At 35.9% G+C, this 19,013-nt stretch overlaps 1 protein-coding gene across 1 annotated transcript; it reads left to right on the top strand.

Annotated features, from left to right (window-relative positions):
• The first annotated feature begins 396 nt into the window (after positions 1–396).
• LOC107848441 (protein JINGUBANG) lies at positions 397–3,088 on the top strand. Its single transcript, XM_047398737.1, has 2 exons — positions 397–1,159; positions 2,297–3,088. The coding sequence occupies exons 1-2, from the start codon at positions 450–452 to the stop codon at positions 2,835–2,837; spliced, it is 1,251 nt and encodes a 416-aa protein (XP_047254693.1). The 5' UTR covers positions 397–449; the 3' UTR covers positions 2,838–3,088.
• The last annotated feature ends 15,925 nt before the right edge of the window (positions 3,089–19,013 follow it).

Genomic DNA, 19,013 nt, shown 5'->3' with positions numbered 1-19,013 from the left:
TTTTGAAAATAAAAAATATATTACGTAACTAATTTGTAAAAGAAATTATCCTTCTCTTTATTTCAACTATCTCTAGTTTTTTTTAAAAGTAATATTAACAAATCATTTTAAACTAATGTCATCAACTAAAATTCTTTAAAAAATGTTTCATACTCCAAAAGTTTATTTGTTTTGAATGAATGGGAATATCTAACTAATCGTAAAATAAAAATTATAAAATAAAATTATTACTTAATATAAAAATATATCATTTTTCTGAAAGTAACTAAAAAGAAAAAGTATCACGGACCAATAGATTATTTCTTTTTAAATTTTTATTTGCTAATGAGCCCTACTATTCTGCTAAAATACCTTTCCCCACCATATCTTTGATTCTTTATATAAGCAGCTAGCAAAAACAAAATTAGATTCATTCACCTCTTAACAACATATTTCTCTCTAAGCAAAAAATGGGAAAAGTTCCATGTCGTTTGCCAACAGATTTTGATCAATCTGATCCAATACATGTTCACTCATCTTCGTCATCGTTATCGAAATCCTCTTCCCTTTACTCACAACCAAGTTTACCATCAGTTCCTTCTTTAACTCCTGCTTCAACTCACACACAAATTTTATCCAACGCCTTCTGTGCATCCACTTTTACCAACCTGTCATCCTCCGTTTTCTGCTTAGCACTTTTTGGAAAACACATCTACTCTGGAACTTCCAACGGAGAAATTCTCCGATGGAATAGAGAAAATCATTATTCAAAGGTAGTTGCACAGATACACAATAACAGCTCTATCAAATCAATAGTTATTATCGGGGACAAACTGTTTAGTGCACACCAAGATCACAAAATTCGCGTATGGAAAATTGAGAACAATGACAACGAAAATTATTATAAGTGCATTGCCACGTTACCAACGTTCAATGATCGGTGTATGAGATTATTCAGTGCGAAAAACTATGTTGAAATTCGTAGACACAAGAAGTGTACATGGGTTCATCATGTTGATACAGTTTCAGCTTTAGCTTTATCACCAGATAGTTCGTTGCTTTACTCTGCTTCATGGGATAGAACTTTCAAAGTATGGAGAACATCAGATTTCAAATGTCTTGAGTCAGTCTGGAATGCTCATGACGATGCCATTAACGCGATAGCTTTATCGAAAAATGGGTATGTTTAAAATCCACTAGTGTAATTGAAAAATAGTTAGTGTCATGGAGTTTTTCAAATTCACGTGAACTCGAGGGCTGGAGAAAGTTATCGTGTAATTTGAAACTCTGTGATAATTACTACTATTTTTCAAAGATTGAATCGAAAAGTAGCCAGTAGGTGTTATTTTTAATGGACGGGTTGCCTCAAACTTGGAATCAAAACCTGTCAAATCAATAATGGGTCATGGTTTAATTAACTCAAAGATCACGGATCAAAATGGAATAGGTGAAAATGGATTGAATACACACTCTCTTAACCTATTTCTGATTCAATAGTTTGATGGATCATTTTGAATTTAACCTGGAAGTCGAGGATTTGGGTAGTAGAAGGCTAGTAGTAAATAGTTTCACATATATAGTCTCTCCAGATTGTCGTATATATTAATATTATTTTTGGTGTTTCTATTATTTTACTAGTTTTGCACTTCTCACTCTTAGTTTTCTGTTACCGTTTGTTATCTCATATATGTCTCTATTTTCTTACTATACTGCTATTGCATGTATCTTTATAAATATTGTATTTTTGCTTTTTATATGCTGAGGATCTTTCAAGAATAGTCTCACTACTTGACAAGGTTGGGGTAAGGTCTTAGACTCTACCCTCCGATCCCTTGACCCCCACTAGAGAAACTAAACAGACATGTTGTTGCTGCTGTTGTTGTTCCTGTTCCGTCAAGTCAACAAACGAATCATAATCTAGTCGAAGGAGTTACTAAAAAAAGTTGTTGATTTTGGTCTAGTATGCATTGACAGGTTCAGCAGACATTAGGTTCAGAAGACGAGTTCGCACTCTTAGTTTTCTATATACTACTATTTGTGTCTCGTATGCTGCTATTTTCTTACTATACTGCTTTTACACGTCGTCATAAATGTTGTGCTTTTGCTTTCTTTGAGCCAAGGATCTTTCCGAAATAACTTCTTTACCTGATAAGGTAGGGGTAAGGTATTACCCTCTACCATTTCCTGACCATTCGTGAAATTATACGGCTATACTTTTTCTGTTGTTGATGTCAATGTTCCTGTTTGATCAAGTCAATAAGCGAATCATAATCCAGTCCAACGAGTTACTAAAAAAGTTGTTGATTTTTCTCTGTAGGTATGTTTACACAGGTTCAGCAGACATGAAGATAAAGATATGGGAGCGATCAGAACAAGGGGAAAAGAACTTACACACCCTAGTGGCAACTCTACAGAAGCACAAATCAGCGGTAAATGCTTTAGCACTTCGCACAGATGGATCAATTTTATATTCTGGTGCTTGTGATAGATCCATAATTGTATGGGAAAAAGATAGTGGTGGTACTGAAAATGGAAAAATGATAGTGAGTGGAGCTTTAAGAGGGCATACCCAGGCCATTTTGTGTTTGGCTGTGGTGGCAGATTTGGTGTGCAGTGGATCAGCTGACAAAACGGTGAGAATTTGGAAGAAAGGAATTGGAAAAAGTTATTCATGTTTGGCAGTTTTGGAAGGGCATAATGGTCCAGTTAAATGTTTGACTGCTATTTTGGATAATAATAATAGTTGTAGTAGTAAGAGTGGTAATGATGATTTTGGTTGTGGAGATTCTTATGTGGTGTATAGTGGTAGCTTGGATTGTGATATTAAGGTTTGGAAAATTTGGGTCCCATGCCTATAGAGTTTGATATCTTTCCCATAGAAACTCTTACAGTCTTAGTAGGAAACTTTTTATGGTATATAGAAATGAGAAATCTTTTTTTTTTTTTTGATTGCTTTGGAGAGTGTATTGAGACAGCCTCTCTGAAATTCTACCTTAGAGCTAGAGATAAGGTTTGCGTATACTTAATCCCTTTCAGACCTTATTTATGAGATTATATCGAATATGTTGTTGTACGTGTAGAATTAAAAATGAGAAATCTTTCATTTTTACCTTCTTTTTCTTTCGTTTCAGCTCCTCTCTGTTCTTATTTCAAAGCAACAAGATTGGTGAATGGATCAATCAAAAGCGCTAGATACTAGCCTTTTTTTCATGCTGACATCTAATTACTAACTAGTTTGTGTTTTGTAGATTGACCAATATAAAAGAGCAAATGCAATTAAAGTGAAAGGAGGGTGTGGTAATCACTATTTGGCTTGTAGGGATAACTTATTTAGGAATGAGTAATCAAAGGGTTAACATACATAGTACTAAATTTTTATCATGAGACTGTTACATTTGTCCAAAATACCAAACTACACCATAAAATTCAATTTCTGCTCTTAATTGACTTATGATAAATAAAAGCTCAAAGTAGTTATTACAATTAAAGTATTTGGTTGAACGTCAATTATATGTCATGAATAGGATGCTGATGAGTTGATGTTAAATTAATTACGTATCAAGTATGTGTATCTTTGATGTTTTACAAGAGAGACATCGTTTTCAATGATGTTTTACAAGGACCAGTCACAAAGAAACAAGATTAATTTATAGTATTTATTATTTGGTCCACATCTTAAATCTGGATATGCATTATAATTTATAACCATTTAATATTGATAATTAGTGGGAAAAAGAGATTATGAAAATTACGTTTCACCCAAAAGAAGTGATTTTTTAAATGTCATTTGCTTCTCAGGTGATTTAAAACACAACATAATTTATACCACAATCAATTGCCAGTGTTACATAATCAAAGTATAGAGTCATGAATCATGAGTAAATATCCTCATAAACTAATCGTTTTCTTAACAGGCTAATGAGATGCAGTGCCGTAGCCATATGTAATAAAGAGTGGCAAGTAGAACATTTTTTATCGAAAAAATAATCTATGTATACAGAAAATCATACAAAATATATAAGTTAATTTTTTTATTTTTTTTTGGAAACTTCAGGAAAATCCGTAGTCGCTACACCCTCTGCCCTTCGGATGAGCACTCTGTGGTGAGCACTGTGTGCGCATTAGGTAAACCCTCACTATGCAATAGCTCACAAACCACATAGGAGATGTAAACTGTACTAGGTAACCCCCATGTGACGAGCTCGATTGAGAAGGCATTAGGGGTGGATCGAACCCGCGACCTCTGCTATGGAAAGTCCCCCTCAAACCAACTCAATTAAATATTGAGCATCCTTTATGAAATTTCTGACTTCGCCTAGTGAGATGATCAAATCTCCTTAATTAATTATAATCTCTATAGAAGATTTGGAGTTACTGTAATACCCCGTACTTCTACTTAGCTTGAAATCGTCCCAAGTATGTTAGAAACTTAGTGTAATACCCCGTACTTCTACTTAGCTTGAAATCGTCCCAAGTATGTTAGAAACTTACTTTGAAAGATGAATCCACTTTTATATACGTGGAATTTTTAAGATTTTCACTTTTTATCATGTGGAAAATTGAATTAGCTTTCTAAAGATACCAATTTCGTCCAAATTCGGTATCGGGCTAGAAAGTTATGACCGTTTTATAGAAAGTAGTCAAAAATGCCCAGGTGCGACGATAAGAGCCGACGGACCGTCGAGCTAGCGATGGGCCATCGCCTAAACTGTTGCAGCGGAGGCAGTGAGATCACCTTTTCCCTAAGGGCGACGGCTTAGGCCGGTGGAACATCGAGCTAGCGACGGACTGTCGCCCAAGCCATCACAGCAGAGGCAGTGAACCCCTATTCTGCTCAGGAGAGACGGTCAGGACCGACGGACCGTCGACCCAGCGATGGATTATCGCACCCACCATCGCAAAGCTCGTTCTATTATTTTAAAGTCATTTTTAAAAGGGTATTTGGATTTTTTTTTTCACCCGTTTTAATCTCTAATTATATCAGATCAAGGCTCATAAGTTCATTATCTATCTACAACATCAAATTAGGGTTTTCTCTCAAAGATAATCCCCAAGAACAAGATCCAAATCCTTCTTCAAGAAACTAAGAAATTCAAGTTCTTCAAGTCTAAGAACTTCAAGAAACTCACAACCCAGGTATGTCATGTGTTGATTCATGGGTCCTTTTCACCCATGAAGCTCAAGAATCTCTTTTCAAAATCCAAGATTTGTGTATTTATGAATGTTCATGATTTAAATTGAATTGAAATTTATGTTCATGATGTTGTGGGATTTTGATTCACGTTTGAAATTACATATTCCCATGATTGACCCTAGGATGTGGTGATTTGTATAATAATCATGATAAGCCCTTAAATTTACACGTTGATTGATGTATCCATGATTATTAGATATGTTGATGATTGTATAACCAAAGCATGCTCCCCATATGTTCGATTAAATGCCTATGTGAAGGAAAAATGCCATACTAGTATGATAATATGAAATTCCTAATCATGTACAAGTTTATGCATGTCAAATATTTGATGAAATGTCTCAGTCAGTGAATTATGGATACATATGTAGCCCTTGTGGTTCTTTAGAACTTCTACTTCATGAAATCTCCAACTTATTGTCTTATGGATTGTGATGTTGGTCATGTATTCAAGAAAGTCATGCTTTGTCAGTTTCATGATATCGAGTCCTGGGAGTACTTATACCCGATAATTTAGCTGTGTGCCTAGAGCCAGTGTCATGTTTTCAAGATACTCTCAGTCAAGCCATGACCTATAGAATTCAGTCAGTCCCATGACTCAGGAAAACTCAATAATCCCAGTCGTATTCCGTCAGTCAACGGAACTCAGTTAACTCAGTCCAATCAGTTCAGTTAATCATGTTCAGTGTCTATTCAGATTATAGTAGAAATTAGCACCGATCGAATCCAATATGGGAACATACACTGTCAGATGAGGATGTGATTCTTAGAAGTCATCCTTGCGTTCCAGAACTATGTAGCCAGCATAGATTGAGACATCAACACTGTCAGATTAGGGTTGATGAGGTGGATAAGAACTGTCAGATGAGGGCCCCACCATTCTCTTTTGGGGACACTGCCAGATGAGGGTCACCCACAACTTATCCTTACCAGTGGTACAGTATTGACACCCTTCCAATTGGGGTTATAGATTAGACCCCAACTCAGCTGTAATGGTGTATTAGGGGCATGTCGGTTAGATAACTACTTCCTACAGTTTCAGTTACAGAATCAAGAATGTCAGATACATTCATTCAGCCTCAATAATAGAACTCAAATAGTTCTATAAAATTTAGGACTGTCAGATATAGTCAACTTAGAACAGTACGGAACTCAGCTAGTTCCATCAGAACCTAGATTGTCAGCTATATTCGCTCAGTATAAGTTATTTCAGTTATACAATTATCAGTATCTTATGTTATCAGTACTCAGGCTCAGTAGTCATGTTATCATGAACTACAGTTATTATGTATTCATGCATGCATTCTCAGATTCATGTTATCTAGTCAGTTAGTATAGTTCATGCATGTGAACCCTCTGCATTCAACCTACCTCACATGCATACTAGTACATTTAATCATACTGATACATTTGCGCTATGGTGTTTTATACTATAGGTTCAGAAGCACTAGCTTCAGAGCATCATTAGCATTTCATTCTCAGCAGTCCGAGTTAGCAGTGAGTCCTCATCCTTCGAGGACATGATCATTACTTTGTTATCTCATTAATTAATTTATTTCAGTAGTTGGAGTTAGTTGGGGGACATATCCCATCAACTCCTTATTCAGACAGTTCAGTCAGTTAGAGGCTTTTCAAACTACAGTATATATGTTCAGACGGTTTATTTCAGTTGTTTTGGGTATTTCATACCACATCTATATGTTATATTACCCCGTTCCAGCTCGCATTGTATTTGAAGTTGAGAGGCAAGAGGACCCCTACTGATATTGACTGACCTGTTGATAGGTAATCTCATTCATTCTCTTTGCCAGTTCAGTGCTACCCATCAGAATTCTCCGATTTAATAGAGTCAGCAAGATCCGGGTGACCAGAGCTCTTCTCCTTGTACTCCTTTTTCATTGGTACTCGGGGGGCTCAAACACTTGTCTCTGAAGCTCTTCCTTTTCCCGTTCCCATTCTTTTATTCTGAGTGCGCAGAATGGTGCTTTGCGGCTACGGGCTCATGTAGCCCATGCTGGATTAATCGTATTCTGGGCCGTGGGCGAAGGGTGGATTTTTGATCTATTTCTAAGCCAGGGGTACAATTAGGTCGAATAAACCCTTCTGGAATAAGTATTCAGCTACTTGTGAACCCGCTGCGCTGGAGTCCCTATCTCTTAAAGGGTTGGTGTGGCAGACTTCCCCCTTGGGCTCTGTTCGGCTCGATAGGTGGCAGGCTCAGAACAGTCATGTCCCTGGCTAGCGGAGAAATGGAACTATCCTTGCGACTTCTTTGTAGCCGGGAGCGAGCCGGATTTCGAAATGAAAGTGAAAGAGTAAGCAAAAAAATGTGAGCGCAGCCTCATGAAAACCTTATATTCCCTGAGGAGGTTCGGAAGGCTTGAATGGATGGCTTCCAAGGCCAGGGCTCGATCCTGCACAATTCACACCTCGGAGCGCACCCTTCTTATAGAGAAAGCACTTGAGGTGAAGACCAATGAGCGATTGCGACAACTACGGACCCCTTAACTAGGTTGTTCTTGCCAATAACCACGTCCGCTGAATAGAAACAGAAGTAGAAGTAGAGGGCGCCGTTTGCCCCACACTTCACCAAACTAACCCAGTCGCTTTTTTTAGCGGCATCCCGAAAACGTCTTTCATTCCTCAATCCACTGATTCCTTCCTTCATATGCCTCCCCACCAATAGATAGAGACAAATAGGAATCAGTTATGTTACAGTTTTGAACCTTATGGCCTTTCAAACTTTATTTCTGTATTTATACAGTATATTATGCAGTTTTAGGTACAGATATCAGTCATGGGTTAGCTTGTGGTCCTTCAGGGTCATGAGCATCGTGTAGCATTCCGGGTACCAAGGCGTTACAGTTAGCTAATCAAAACAATTTCTCCTTAGAAGTAGCTTGTTGAAACGTAGGAATCAATCACCATCTCAGGATCAGGTCCTTAAGTAAAATATACGATGATTAAATAGTAACGCACAGAGAATGCAGTAAATAAATCAATACACAATTTTACGTGGTAATCACCTTGCTCAAGGAAGGAAAACCATGGTTTGTGCTCACGGGCTCTCAAACTCTACTATAATCAACACAAATCTTGATTACAGACTCCATTAGAGCTTAATTATAAGTTCCTCTAATTGGTAGTAACTCTATTGCAATCACCTCTTAACAACTCTGTCAAAATCACTCTCAAGACTGGTTAACTATAACCAACACTAGCTTAGGCAACTATACCTAATAAACTCAACAACAAAAAGAAAACCTTACTCTTAATCTTTGAGTAAATCAATTTCAGGACTTGACTCAAGAACGCAAACACAATGAGCAATAAGAGTATGAGAAATTAAGCTTAGAGAGAGTCTTCATCGTCACAGTAGAATCCTTAATTTGTAAAATCTATGGAGGAAAGATCACCCTTATGTATTTATTGTAGCATAGAATTTAGTGGTTGAATTTTGATTGGACCAGGTGTCAATACTGGTACGCTGTACACTTGCACATTTATTGCACTAGTGGACAACACTGTGCAGAGTGTGACAACTGTTCCTGGGCAAGGTAAGTGAGGGACCTGGTCATTCGATATCATCTAGTGATCATCAAAATATGCGACAACAATTTTCTCCCTTTTTGATGATGACAAACCATGTTCACAAAGTGTTAAAATTCATTCAATTTTCAAACAGCATCTACACATACACTAGAATTCCCCCTATTAGTAGCATCCCTTCACTTTCTTTTGTCCCACATATCACAACAGTATTAGTGTGTGTTTCCTTCTGTCAATATTTTCGCCTATCATCTGCATTCCTGCATTACTTAATTCACTTTACTTGGTACCTGGTCTCTACTGTAGTGAATTCAATATTCCTCCTTTTGATATCATAAAAAAGTAAGAACAGTAAATCAAGATAGTAATAAGCATAAATTGGTTAACTCATGTCCAATGGGTCAACACTAACATGAATAAATAAATTAAAGAAGGAGAATTAGTTGATAGACACAAAATATGATTTCATTAATTATAAGCAAGCAGTACCATACAGTGTAATAAAAACAACATTAAATGTTTGAACTTGAAAAACAACTAAAAACAACAAAAGAAAATCGACACATGGAATAGTTTTGAAATAGGGGGAAAGGGAGGGCTTAGATAGATAGAGGTTTGGGAGAGATGGAATTAAGCAACATTTCCATCCTTGCACTCTCTTGAAGCTTCTGTGAGTGCAGTGACCTTGGTCTTCAATTCTGCATTTTCTACTCTAAGTGCTTCAGCAACACCTAGTCCCTCAGTGGAAAACTGTTGGTTCCTTATCTTCAAGTGCAGAATCTCTGCATCCTTAGCAACTAAGCTAATCCTTATCTTTTATACCTTTTTGCTCAACTTTTCCTAGGCGATAGTAATTCTAACACTTGGGACATGGTCCCCACTTTGTCTTCTACACACTCATTCTAAATTAAGGCTGTCAAAGTGAACACCTATTTTCAAGTTCCAGGAGTCTCCTTTTCGCCAACTACTCCAAAATGATCAAATACCCTAATGAGAAAATATCCATAAGGTATCCCATGTCTCCCTTTCTTGACATGGATATCATCAGTGTAGGTAGGTTGATATGTTCAAACTTACTCAAATATTCAATCATAAAAATATTAATAGCAGAGGCTGTTGTCCTCTTCTCAGACCTGGGCAAACAACCTTATTCATAGACTCAAAAAGAAATTAAAATTCACTTTTGAAAAATTTCCTTCTTACACCAGCCACAGATGTTCCCCCTACCTTTGAGACATTCACAATAAATTCTATGGAGGGTTGTTGGTTTAAAATAGTCCTCACTCCAATTATGGGAACATCCAAAATTTTTCCCAAGTTTTCTTCATCCAGCTTTAATTTCTTTTCTTAAACCAAAGCTGACAAACTCAGCCGATCATCAGAAAACTTCATTGTGTAATAAAATCGCCTCACTTTATTTTAAAGATAGAGGGAATTGGTTTCTCTAAGAGGTACAACCAGCCCTGGTGCCTTACATACTCCACTAATTCCACCATTTCAGGTTTCTCAAATATCCTAGAATCAAATAATCTCCTATCAAAACCTCCTGAGTTTTCATAATCTCATTTCTCTCTTCTCTAGTCAAACACTTCTCTTCTTCCTCCATGTTTCTTCTTTTAAATAAACTCCCAGGCTCTTCTTCAACAAATTTTCTTTTCTTGGGACCAGGTCCCTCAATCATTTTCTTCTTCATAACAATGTATTTATTAGGAGTTGGACTCCTTATTTTTGTCTGAGAGAATCTGGTCCTTCCTTAACTCTGAACTTCTCTTATTATTTTTTTTGTTGCAGTAACAACATCAGAGTCAATTTCATTATTAACCTCTGATGTGCTATAGTAATATATCACTTACGATACTTAAACTATGAGAATATGCATGTTTATGGCTATGTTGTTAGATTTGATGTGTTTTTGGGAGTGTTTTGCAGGAAATTAGGTTTGAGATCCTAAATTCAAGAAGAGCTATGAAATGTGGCATAATCCATAGTCAGAAACCCATTTTTAGCCCTTACTTCCCAAGGTAAGACTTTCGTCTAACAACCCATAAGGATACTGTATGGGTCGTATCTTGGACAAACCTTAAAATCGTATCTCAAACAGATTCTACTTAGCTTCAACAGTGCTTCAGTATTTTGACCATAACTTTTCACCCTAATATCGGATTTAGGAGAAATTGGTATTATTGGAAAGCTAATTCAATTGTATATTTGTTGGTGGGTCTTGAGATAAAAAATTCCAAGTACACAAAAATTTATGCTCAGTTGAAGATGAAGATACGAGTCAGAAGATTGGCCAACTTACTTTTCCTATCCCATTTTAGTTAGGATTTTTTTCCTGGGGTTTCCATATATCCCAATTAAACTCTTATTAATTATGGGTAATTAAGTTTTTCTATTTTATTTAGAATTTGATTTCTAGTGTTTGCCTATTTTATTTAGGAGATGATTTCTAGGTTTTTCCTATTTTAATTAGGATTTTGTTTTTGTAATCTATAAATACCCTTTATGCTTTGTTTATTTATTCAACTATTCACCAATAAATTCAGATACTAATATTCATTCATCAATTCTTGGTTTTTTATTCAATTTATGACTTTGATATTTATTTTTCATTATTTGGAGATTGATTTTGTAATTTTGTCTGTGAATTCCATGATTGATCTAAATATGAGCGGCTAATTCCCTTAGATAGGGTTATGGAAACCTTGGAGGATTAGATATGTAGAGGAAGTGTGATATTCATCTATTCTAGGGTTGTATGTATCTTAATCTTCTTCACAATAATTAAATCTCAAGTAGTTGTAGTAGCTTGAGATAGCCTATATTTGCGTCCATCCCCACAAGGGAGTTTATGATTAAAAAAAAAAGATTACGACAATGATTTAGGATTCACCTCCACCTTTTAGTCCTCTCCATTTCATCTAATCACTTGATCCCAAAAGGTGATAGTGAAATGAGGTCGTAGCAAGGAGCAACAAGGTGACGCCCTGAGACTTAACCGGTAAAGGGTGAGATTTGTCTTCGCCCCCACAAGGTGGTTGATAATACCTATCTTGTAAACTTGCATACAGAACAACAGAATAGTTGGGTGGATCGTCAGAAATTTACGAAGTTGAGAAGCTAAGGGAAATACAAGCCTAGTATTCATCTTATATTGTTTACAACCAAGAGCAACCGATTCTTTTTTTTTTCTATTTCAACAAATCCCCCCTTTTACTTTTTACGCATTGCCTGGTGATTTCAATAAATTTAAGATAGATTTATGACGTATTCCCTTGGGATTTGACTCCAACCTAGTTGAGTTATTATATTTGACAACGACCGCTTTATCCTTGGGATAGATTTACGACGTATTCCCTTGGGATTCGACTCTAACCTAGTTGGGTTACTATATTTGACAACGACTGCTTTATCCTTCATCTGGAGGTATATTTTGGACGACATCAAATTTTGGCATCGTTGTCAGGGAATACATTCTCAAAATTCTTGATTGAAGTTTTTGGAGTTATTGCTTTTTATTTTTTTATTTTTAAATTTTTTTCATGGACCCACTCTTCTTGAGATAACAGCCTGGATAGAAGAAGTATTGGAGATTGAAACTTCTAAAAAGCCAACTTGAGAAACTAAAATTAGTGGAGGCTAAATTTGCTCATGCTCTTATGGATATCGTCACTCTTAAGTAGAGTGTACTAGAGTTATGTGGGAATGTAAAGAAGACTGCATCATGAGTTGGGATGCATTGGACCTCATTCTAAGTATTTTTCCACAATGTGTTTTGATGCTCATATCTTAATTGAGCCATTCGAGCCTAAAGAAGAGTGTAAGGAGGAGGAAACTTATGTCTATATTCTTGAATTTGCTGAGCTAGAACCAAAGAACTACAATTCTCATATAAGGGACAAGAATTCTGCATGCCACATCTATTTCTTAGGTCCTTTATTTTTATACCACTACTCTGTGATCATAATGGAAAATTAAAAAAGCAATTAGGGATGAAATTCATAAGTTCAAAAGGAAAGAGAAATTTGAAGGCCAAATATTGGGCTACCTTGATAAAGTCTGAGCAATCAAGGTACCCATGGACTTGTTGGGGAAGTATGAGTACCCAACAAAGTCCCGTCATACCGCGACATGAAACCAGGCGGTGCTTGAGAGACAGCCCAAGGTATTTTATTGTTTGTATTAGTATTGCTTGATCGACGTCAGATATCACAAGTATGTTTCTAACTCTCTTGTTTTGGTTTAACGAATTGGGGATAATGCATGATTTTAAGTTGAGGGTGGGGCTACTTGTGGGTCTTGATGTCCTCTTGGAGTTTTTGTTTCCGTGCGTCTTTTCCCCGAAGTCTTGTTCCTAGTAGAGCTGGCATGTTTAGGTGTATTGTGTTTTGTTTCATGATGTTTTATGGTTAACTGGTAGAAAAATAAGTATCTAGGGCAGTTGACATTTTTTTTTTAATTTTTGAGATAAATGATAAATACCTCTCCAATTATATAATTTTTAATTGTGTGATATGTATATATATGTGTGTGAATTTTGTGAATCTTTTTATGGCATTAGTATTAGGGATATAATAATCATTGCGAACTTGTGCATGAATTGAATAGGTGGTAGCAATATTGACTCTATGTCGTGTATGTGTGAGATGCTACGTAGTTCGCTTTGTGTGTTAAATCCAGAACTTGCCCAGTTTGTCTTGCTAAGTTGTAGGATAGTGGTTAGGAAAGGATCATAGTCCATTTTTGATGGTAGTTCACTTTCAGTCTAATTGAACTTCCATGTCTAAGTTGTATCCCTGTTTTAAGACTTATAGCCTATTTTTCTTGTTACATCTATCACCTTCCTATTTCTATTACAATAAACCTGTTTTGACCCTGGTCCTCATTGGACATTGTGCACTTCAACTTAGGCAAATCACCTAAGTTGAGGGTGGTTATTATAGGGGTGCGTGATGTGAAATGGGTATGAAGAAGGGTAAAATAAGAGAAAAGAAATTATGGCTGGGTGTGGTGGAAAAAGAAAAGAAAAAAAAAGAAAAGAAAATTTGTTAAAAAGAGAAAAAGAAAGACTAGAAGACCACACCCAACCTGAATATGCTTTAAAATAAAGAGGAAGAAATAAGGGCGAAAATAAAGTGAAAAATTGGTTAAGTGTGAACCCTAAAAATTAGTGTAGTGCCAAGAAGGCTTAGTCACTTTAAATATCCTTATGCATCATACCAGCCCCAAACCTACGTTACAAGCCAAAGAAAAGTCCTATAGTGATCCTAACTTAACTATCCGAAAGCTTAGGTAATGAAAATAAGGGCAAGCCTATGGTATTTGACATGCATTGATTGAAACTTCTTTCTGAGAGTGAGTGTCTATTGGCCGTCCACATGTTGACATGCTTGATTTCATATATGAGTGAGGAGGTACTTCTTTGTTGTGAGGGAACATGGGTTGTATTGCTAATTGCTTACTTGTTTTGGGTAGTGTAACTTGTATATATACATGGTTGTTTGTTGCTAATATAATGACATAACTTGATTCCTTTGTGTCACATTATTGTGCTTCATTAATACACAAAGTTTTTTTAAAGTGATTGAACTTGGAGAGATTAATGTGTTTTGAGCTAAAATTGATGATTGACTGCCATAGGTTTCTTACATTTTTCTTGGTTAAGCATCGTTGTATTATTTTGTTATGTTTTGTTGCCTGAGGACATGCAACGTTCTAAGTTTAGGGTCTTGATGTGCTATAGGAATATAGAAATTACGATACTTAAACTATGAGAATATGCATGTACTTAAGGCTATGTTATTAGATTTGATGTGTTTTTAGGAGTGTTTTGCAGGAAATTAGGTTTGGGATGCTAAATTCAAGAGCTATGAAAGGTGGCTTAATCCATAGTCAGAAACCAATTTTGAGCCTTTACTTCCTAAGGTACGACTTTATCCTAACAACCCGTAAGGAGACTGTATGAGTCGTATCTTGGACATACCTTAAAATTGTATCTCGAACAGATTCAACTCAGCTTCGACAGTGCTTCAGTATTTTGTCCATAAATTGTCACCCCGATATCGGATTAAGGAAAAATTGGTGTCGTTCGAAAGGTAATTCAATTGTATAGCTTTTAGTTGGTCTTGAGATAAAAAATTCCAAGTGCACAAAAAGTTATGCTTGGTTGAAGATGAAGATACTAGTTAGAAGTTTGTCCAACTTACTTTTCCTGTCCCATTTTAGTTAGGATTTGTTTCCTGTGGTTTCCATATATCCTAATTACACTCCTGTTATGTTTTTAAGTCCTATTATGTATGGGTAATTAAGTTTTCTATTTTATTAAGGATTTAATTTCTAGTAGTTTTCTGTTTTATTTAGGAGATGATTTCTAGGGTTTTCCTATTTTAATTAGGATTTGGTTTTTGTAATCTATAAATACCCTTTAGGTTTTGTTTACCTATTCCTTCAACTATTCACCAATAAATTTAGATATTAATTTGTATTCATCTATTCTTGGTTTGTTCTTAGTTTGTTATTCAATTTAAGACTTTGTAATTTATTCCTCATTATTTGGAGATTGATTTTGTAATTTTATCTGTGGATTCCATGATTGATCTCATAAATATGAGTGGCTAATTCTCTCAGCTAGGGTTTCGGAAACCCTGGCCTATTAGCTATGTAGAGGAAGTGTGATAATCATCTATTCTAGGATTGCATGTATCTTAATCTTTTTCACGATAATTAAATCTCAAGTAGCTGCAGTAGCTTGAGATAGCCTGTATTCACGTCCATCCCCACAAGGGAGTCTGTGATTGGGAAAAGAAGATTAGGACAGTGATTTAGGATTTACCTCCACCGTTTAGTCCCCGCCATCTTATCTAATCACTTGATCCCAAAAGGTGATAGTGAACTGAGGTCATAGCAAGGAGCAACAAGATGACACCCTGAGACTTAATCGGTAAAGGGTGAGATTTATCTTCGCGCCCATAAGGCGGTTGATAATACACCTATCTTGCAGACTTTGCATGCTGAAAAATAAAATAGTTGGGTTGATCATGAGAAATTTATAGAGTTGAGAATCTAGGGGAAACACAAGCCTAGTGTTCGTCTTATATTATTTACAACCAAGAGCAACCAACTCTTTTTTTTTCTATTTCAACAAATCCCCCCTTTTAATTTCTATGCACTGCCTGGTGATTTTAATAAATTCGAGATAAATTTTCAACATAGTCCTTTGGGATTCGACCCCAACCTAGTTGGATTACTATATTTGACAACAACAACTTTATCCTTCAATTGAAGCTGTATTTTGGGCAGTATCACCTTCTCCAACTTCAACCACCTCGACATTCTCTTCATCTAATACTGCTCCTTTTCTCAACTTCCTTCTCTTAGTGGTTGCAGATTTACTTGCCTTCATGGCATTTCCCTTCAGTTTCCTCTTAGCATCTTTTGTTGAGTAAGTCTTGGTCACCTTTATAGTGTCAACCACATTCTCTTTACCCTTACTACCTCTTTGTTTCTGCACAGACCACCTCATACATAAGTCATCCTCATCAATCTCCTCATCCTCATTGGAAGATTGTACAAACAAACTAGTATGCTCATAAACTTTAGGAGGTGTATTAAATAAGGAAGAAATATTTGCATCACCCACAACATGTTCTTCCATCCCTATAGAACTCTATCTAGGATCATTTGACAGTAATATCAGATTCTCAGCAACCCAATCCTCTTCGACCAACTCACTACTATAGGGGCTAGATTTTTTCACAGAGAGGTCTTCATCAAAAAGTTGGACAAGGATAGGATTTGAAGAGAACCAGGTTCATTTAGAGTTTCTAAGAGGTTGGCCTTTTTGGGGTTTTTAAAGAAATAAAGGGTTGAGAAAACTCAACTTCTATGGGTGACCCAAAAGCTTCACTTTGGTAAAAAATTATAGCCATTTCAGATATGGGTTTTGCTATTTTTGCGTTTTATTCCATGGTGGACTCACCCATGGAAAATGGTGATAAAGACAAGTCAACCAATGGGTTTTCAGAAGTATATTTTGCCATTTGATAGTTTGGAGGACTATTTTCGATTTAGGAAAGACAATTTTGAGAGAAGAAAGGAAAAGTTCTTTTGAGAAGATTTTGAAGTAAATTTGAAGTAGTGAATAAATGAGAGATTTGATTTTGGTTTTTAAAAGGAAGAAAAGATACAATATTTAGAATTAAAAGAAATAAGACGTGTCTGGTCCCAATAGATGTAACTCTTCACTTTTAGTGAGTTTAACAGCTTTCAGACACAAAAGGAAAAAGATATGGTTTTTTCAAATAAAAATTTATGCAATTTTTAAAGTGCACATGAATGATACTAATCTGAGGGATGAGACCAAGTCCCTCCCTTGCTTGAAGGAACTTCTAGATTATGTCTGTCTTATTTGTTCTCCTTCAAGGTATCTTACCATGCATGTGTAACTGCAAAAGTATGGTACTAAGTTAGACCAAAGTTCACAAATTGTGTCAAGGATACTTGTCACCTAATCATAGCCAAAGATCTAAGAAAATTGATCCACTAAGTAGGTCAATTATCTTGATCAATCCCAACCTCAGCCTATTCTTAACAAATTGCTTCTTTTGGATAGCTTTTGTGAAGATATCAACTATCTGATTTTCAGTCTTATAAAATTTCATGTAGATGGCCTTTTTTACAATATTGTCTCTCAAGAATTGATGCCTCACATCAATATGCTTTGTTATTTTTATGTTGTACATGATTCTTAGCCATGTTCAAAGCATTGGTATTATCACACATCAAGGGAATAGTATCAGAGACAATCCCAAAATTCCCCAGTTGTTGTTTTATCAAAAATAGTTAAGCACAATAAGAAGCTTCAATGACATATTCAACTTCAACAGTAAATAGTACAACTAAATTTTGTTTTCAAGATTCCCTGGAAATTAGAGAAGATCCTAGGAAAAGAGCCATCCCTGAGGTACTTTTTCTATCCACCAAGTACCCGGTATAATCAGCATCAGCATACTTGATGTTGCCCAAAATTTCGCCTAAAAACTAACCTCCAAAGAAGTATACTGTGGTCAAGGTCAATATAGTAACCCAAATTATGTTGGGGTCAAACCCATAGGAAAAATGTTAAATAGTATCTCAAACTTGATAAAATCTACGAGCAATGCATAAAAGTAAATGGGGAGAATTTGAAGTTAAAATTAACAAGTTACAAAACTTGAATGCTTGATTTTGTAAACAATAGAAGATAAATACTAGGATTGTGTTCCCTCTGGCTTCACAACTACGTAAGATTCTCATACTCAATCCACCTAACCCTCCTTCTCTGCATGCAAAGTTGACAAGCTATGTACTATCAATCATCTGTGAATGCATTAATAGATATCACGATTTACCTTGTGCATCTTTGGGTGTTTCTTTGTTTTCACTTATCTATAACCTCAGTACAACTCTCATATTTTGAGTCTCGAGTTGATTAGATGAGGGTTGGTAGCCTCAAATCACTGTTGTAATCTCCTTTCAAATCTTGAACTCCCTTTTGAGGACGTTCTCGAATACAAGCAACCCCCAAGCCCCTGCAGCAGCTTGGGTTCAATAAATACGAAGAAGATTGCAATATATGCAACGATAGTTGAATAAATAAATCTCATACTTCCCTTACTTAGCTACTCTGACAGGGTTCCCATTACCCTAGCTAAGGAAATTAGCCTCTTATGTTCATGCAACAATCCATGATAATCAATAACGAACACATATAATTAATTGCACAATAATGAAAGAGTAAAGTGTAAAATCTCTAATTGAATATGAAACTAAAAATCCAAGACAATAGTATCAATCCTCAAATTAAGTAAATATCTCTCAAAATATGGTAAAATTACATAACATAATAAAAAGATAACCCTAGGGTATTTGTAGATCTCAAAATAATAACGAAATACTAATCAAAACTGAATAGAAAAAATAGGTCAGCTATTATTACAACTCGTGAGGTCTCCTTATGTATCTTATGTTGCTTAGTCATAGCCATTCCAGTGAAATTGCATCTTCAAGTCTTCAGGCTTCTAGTATCGTTATGACTCCTTACCACGAGTCATAGTTAGTCCTTACGACTCGTGGTCTTTACTCGTTATCAATTACACCTCGCACTTCAGGGCTTTACATATTGGTCATCTTATAATTGATCACTATGATTCGTAGACATATTTTACAACTCGTAGCCTTCCCTATCTTCAATGCTGGATCTTGACATAGTGCACTGGTCTCCTTATGCGTGCTCCTACAGACTTGTATCCAC

Source organism: Capsicum annuum, chromosome 11 (assembly GCF_002878395.1).
Source record: "Capsicum annuum cultivar UCD-10X-F1 chromosome 11, UCD10Xv1.1, whole genome shotgun sequence".
NCBI lineage: Eukaryota > Viridiplantae > Streptophyta > Magnoliopsida > Solanales > Solanaceae > Capsicum > Capsicum annuum.
Note: the sequence above shows the minus strand (reverse complement) of the source record. Positions and strands in the feature narration are given on the sequence as shown.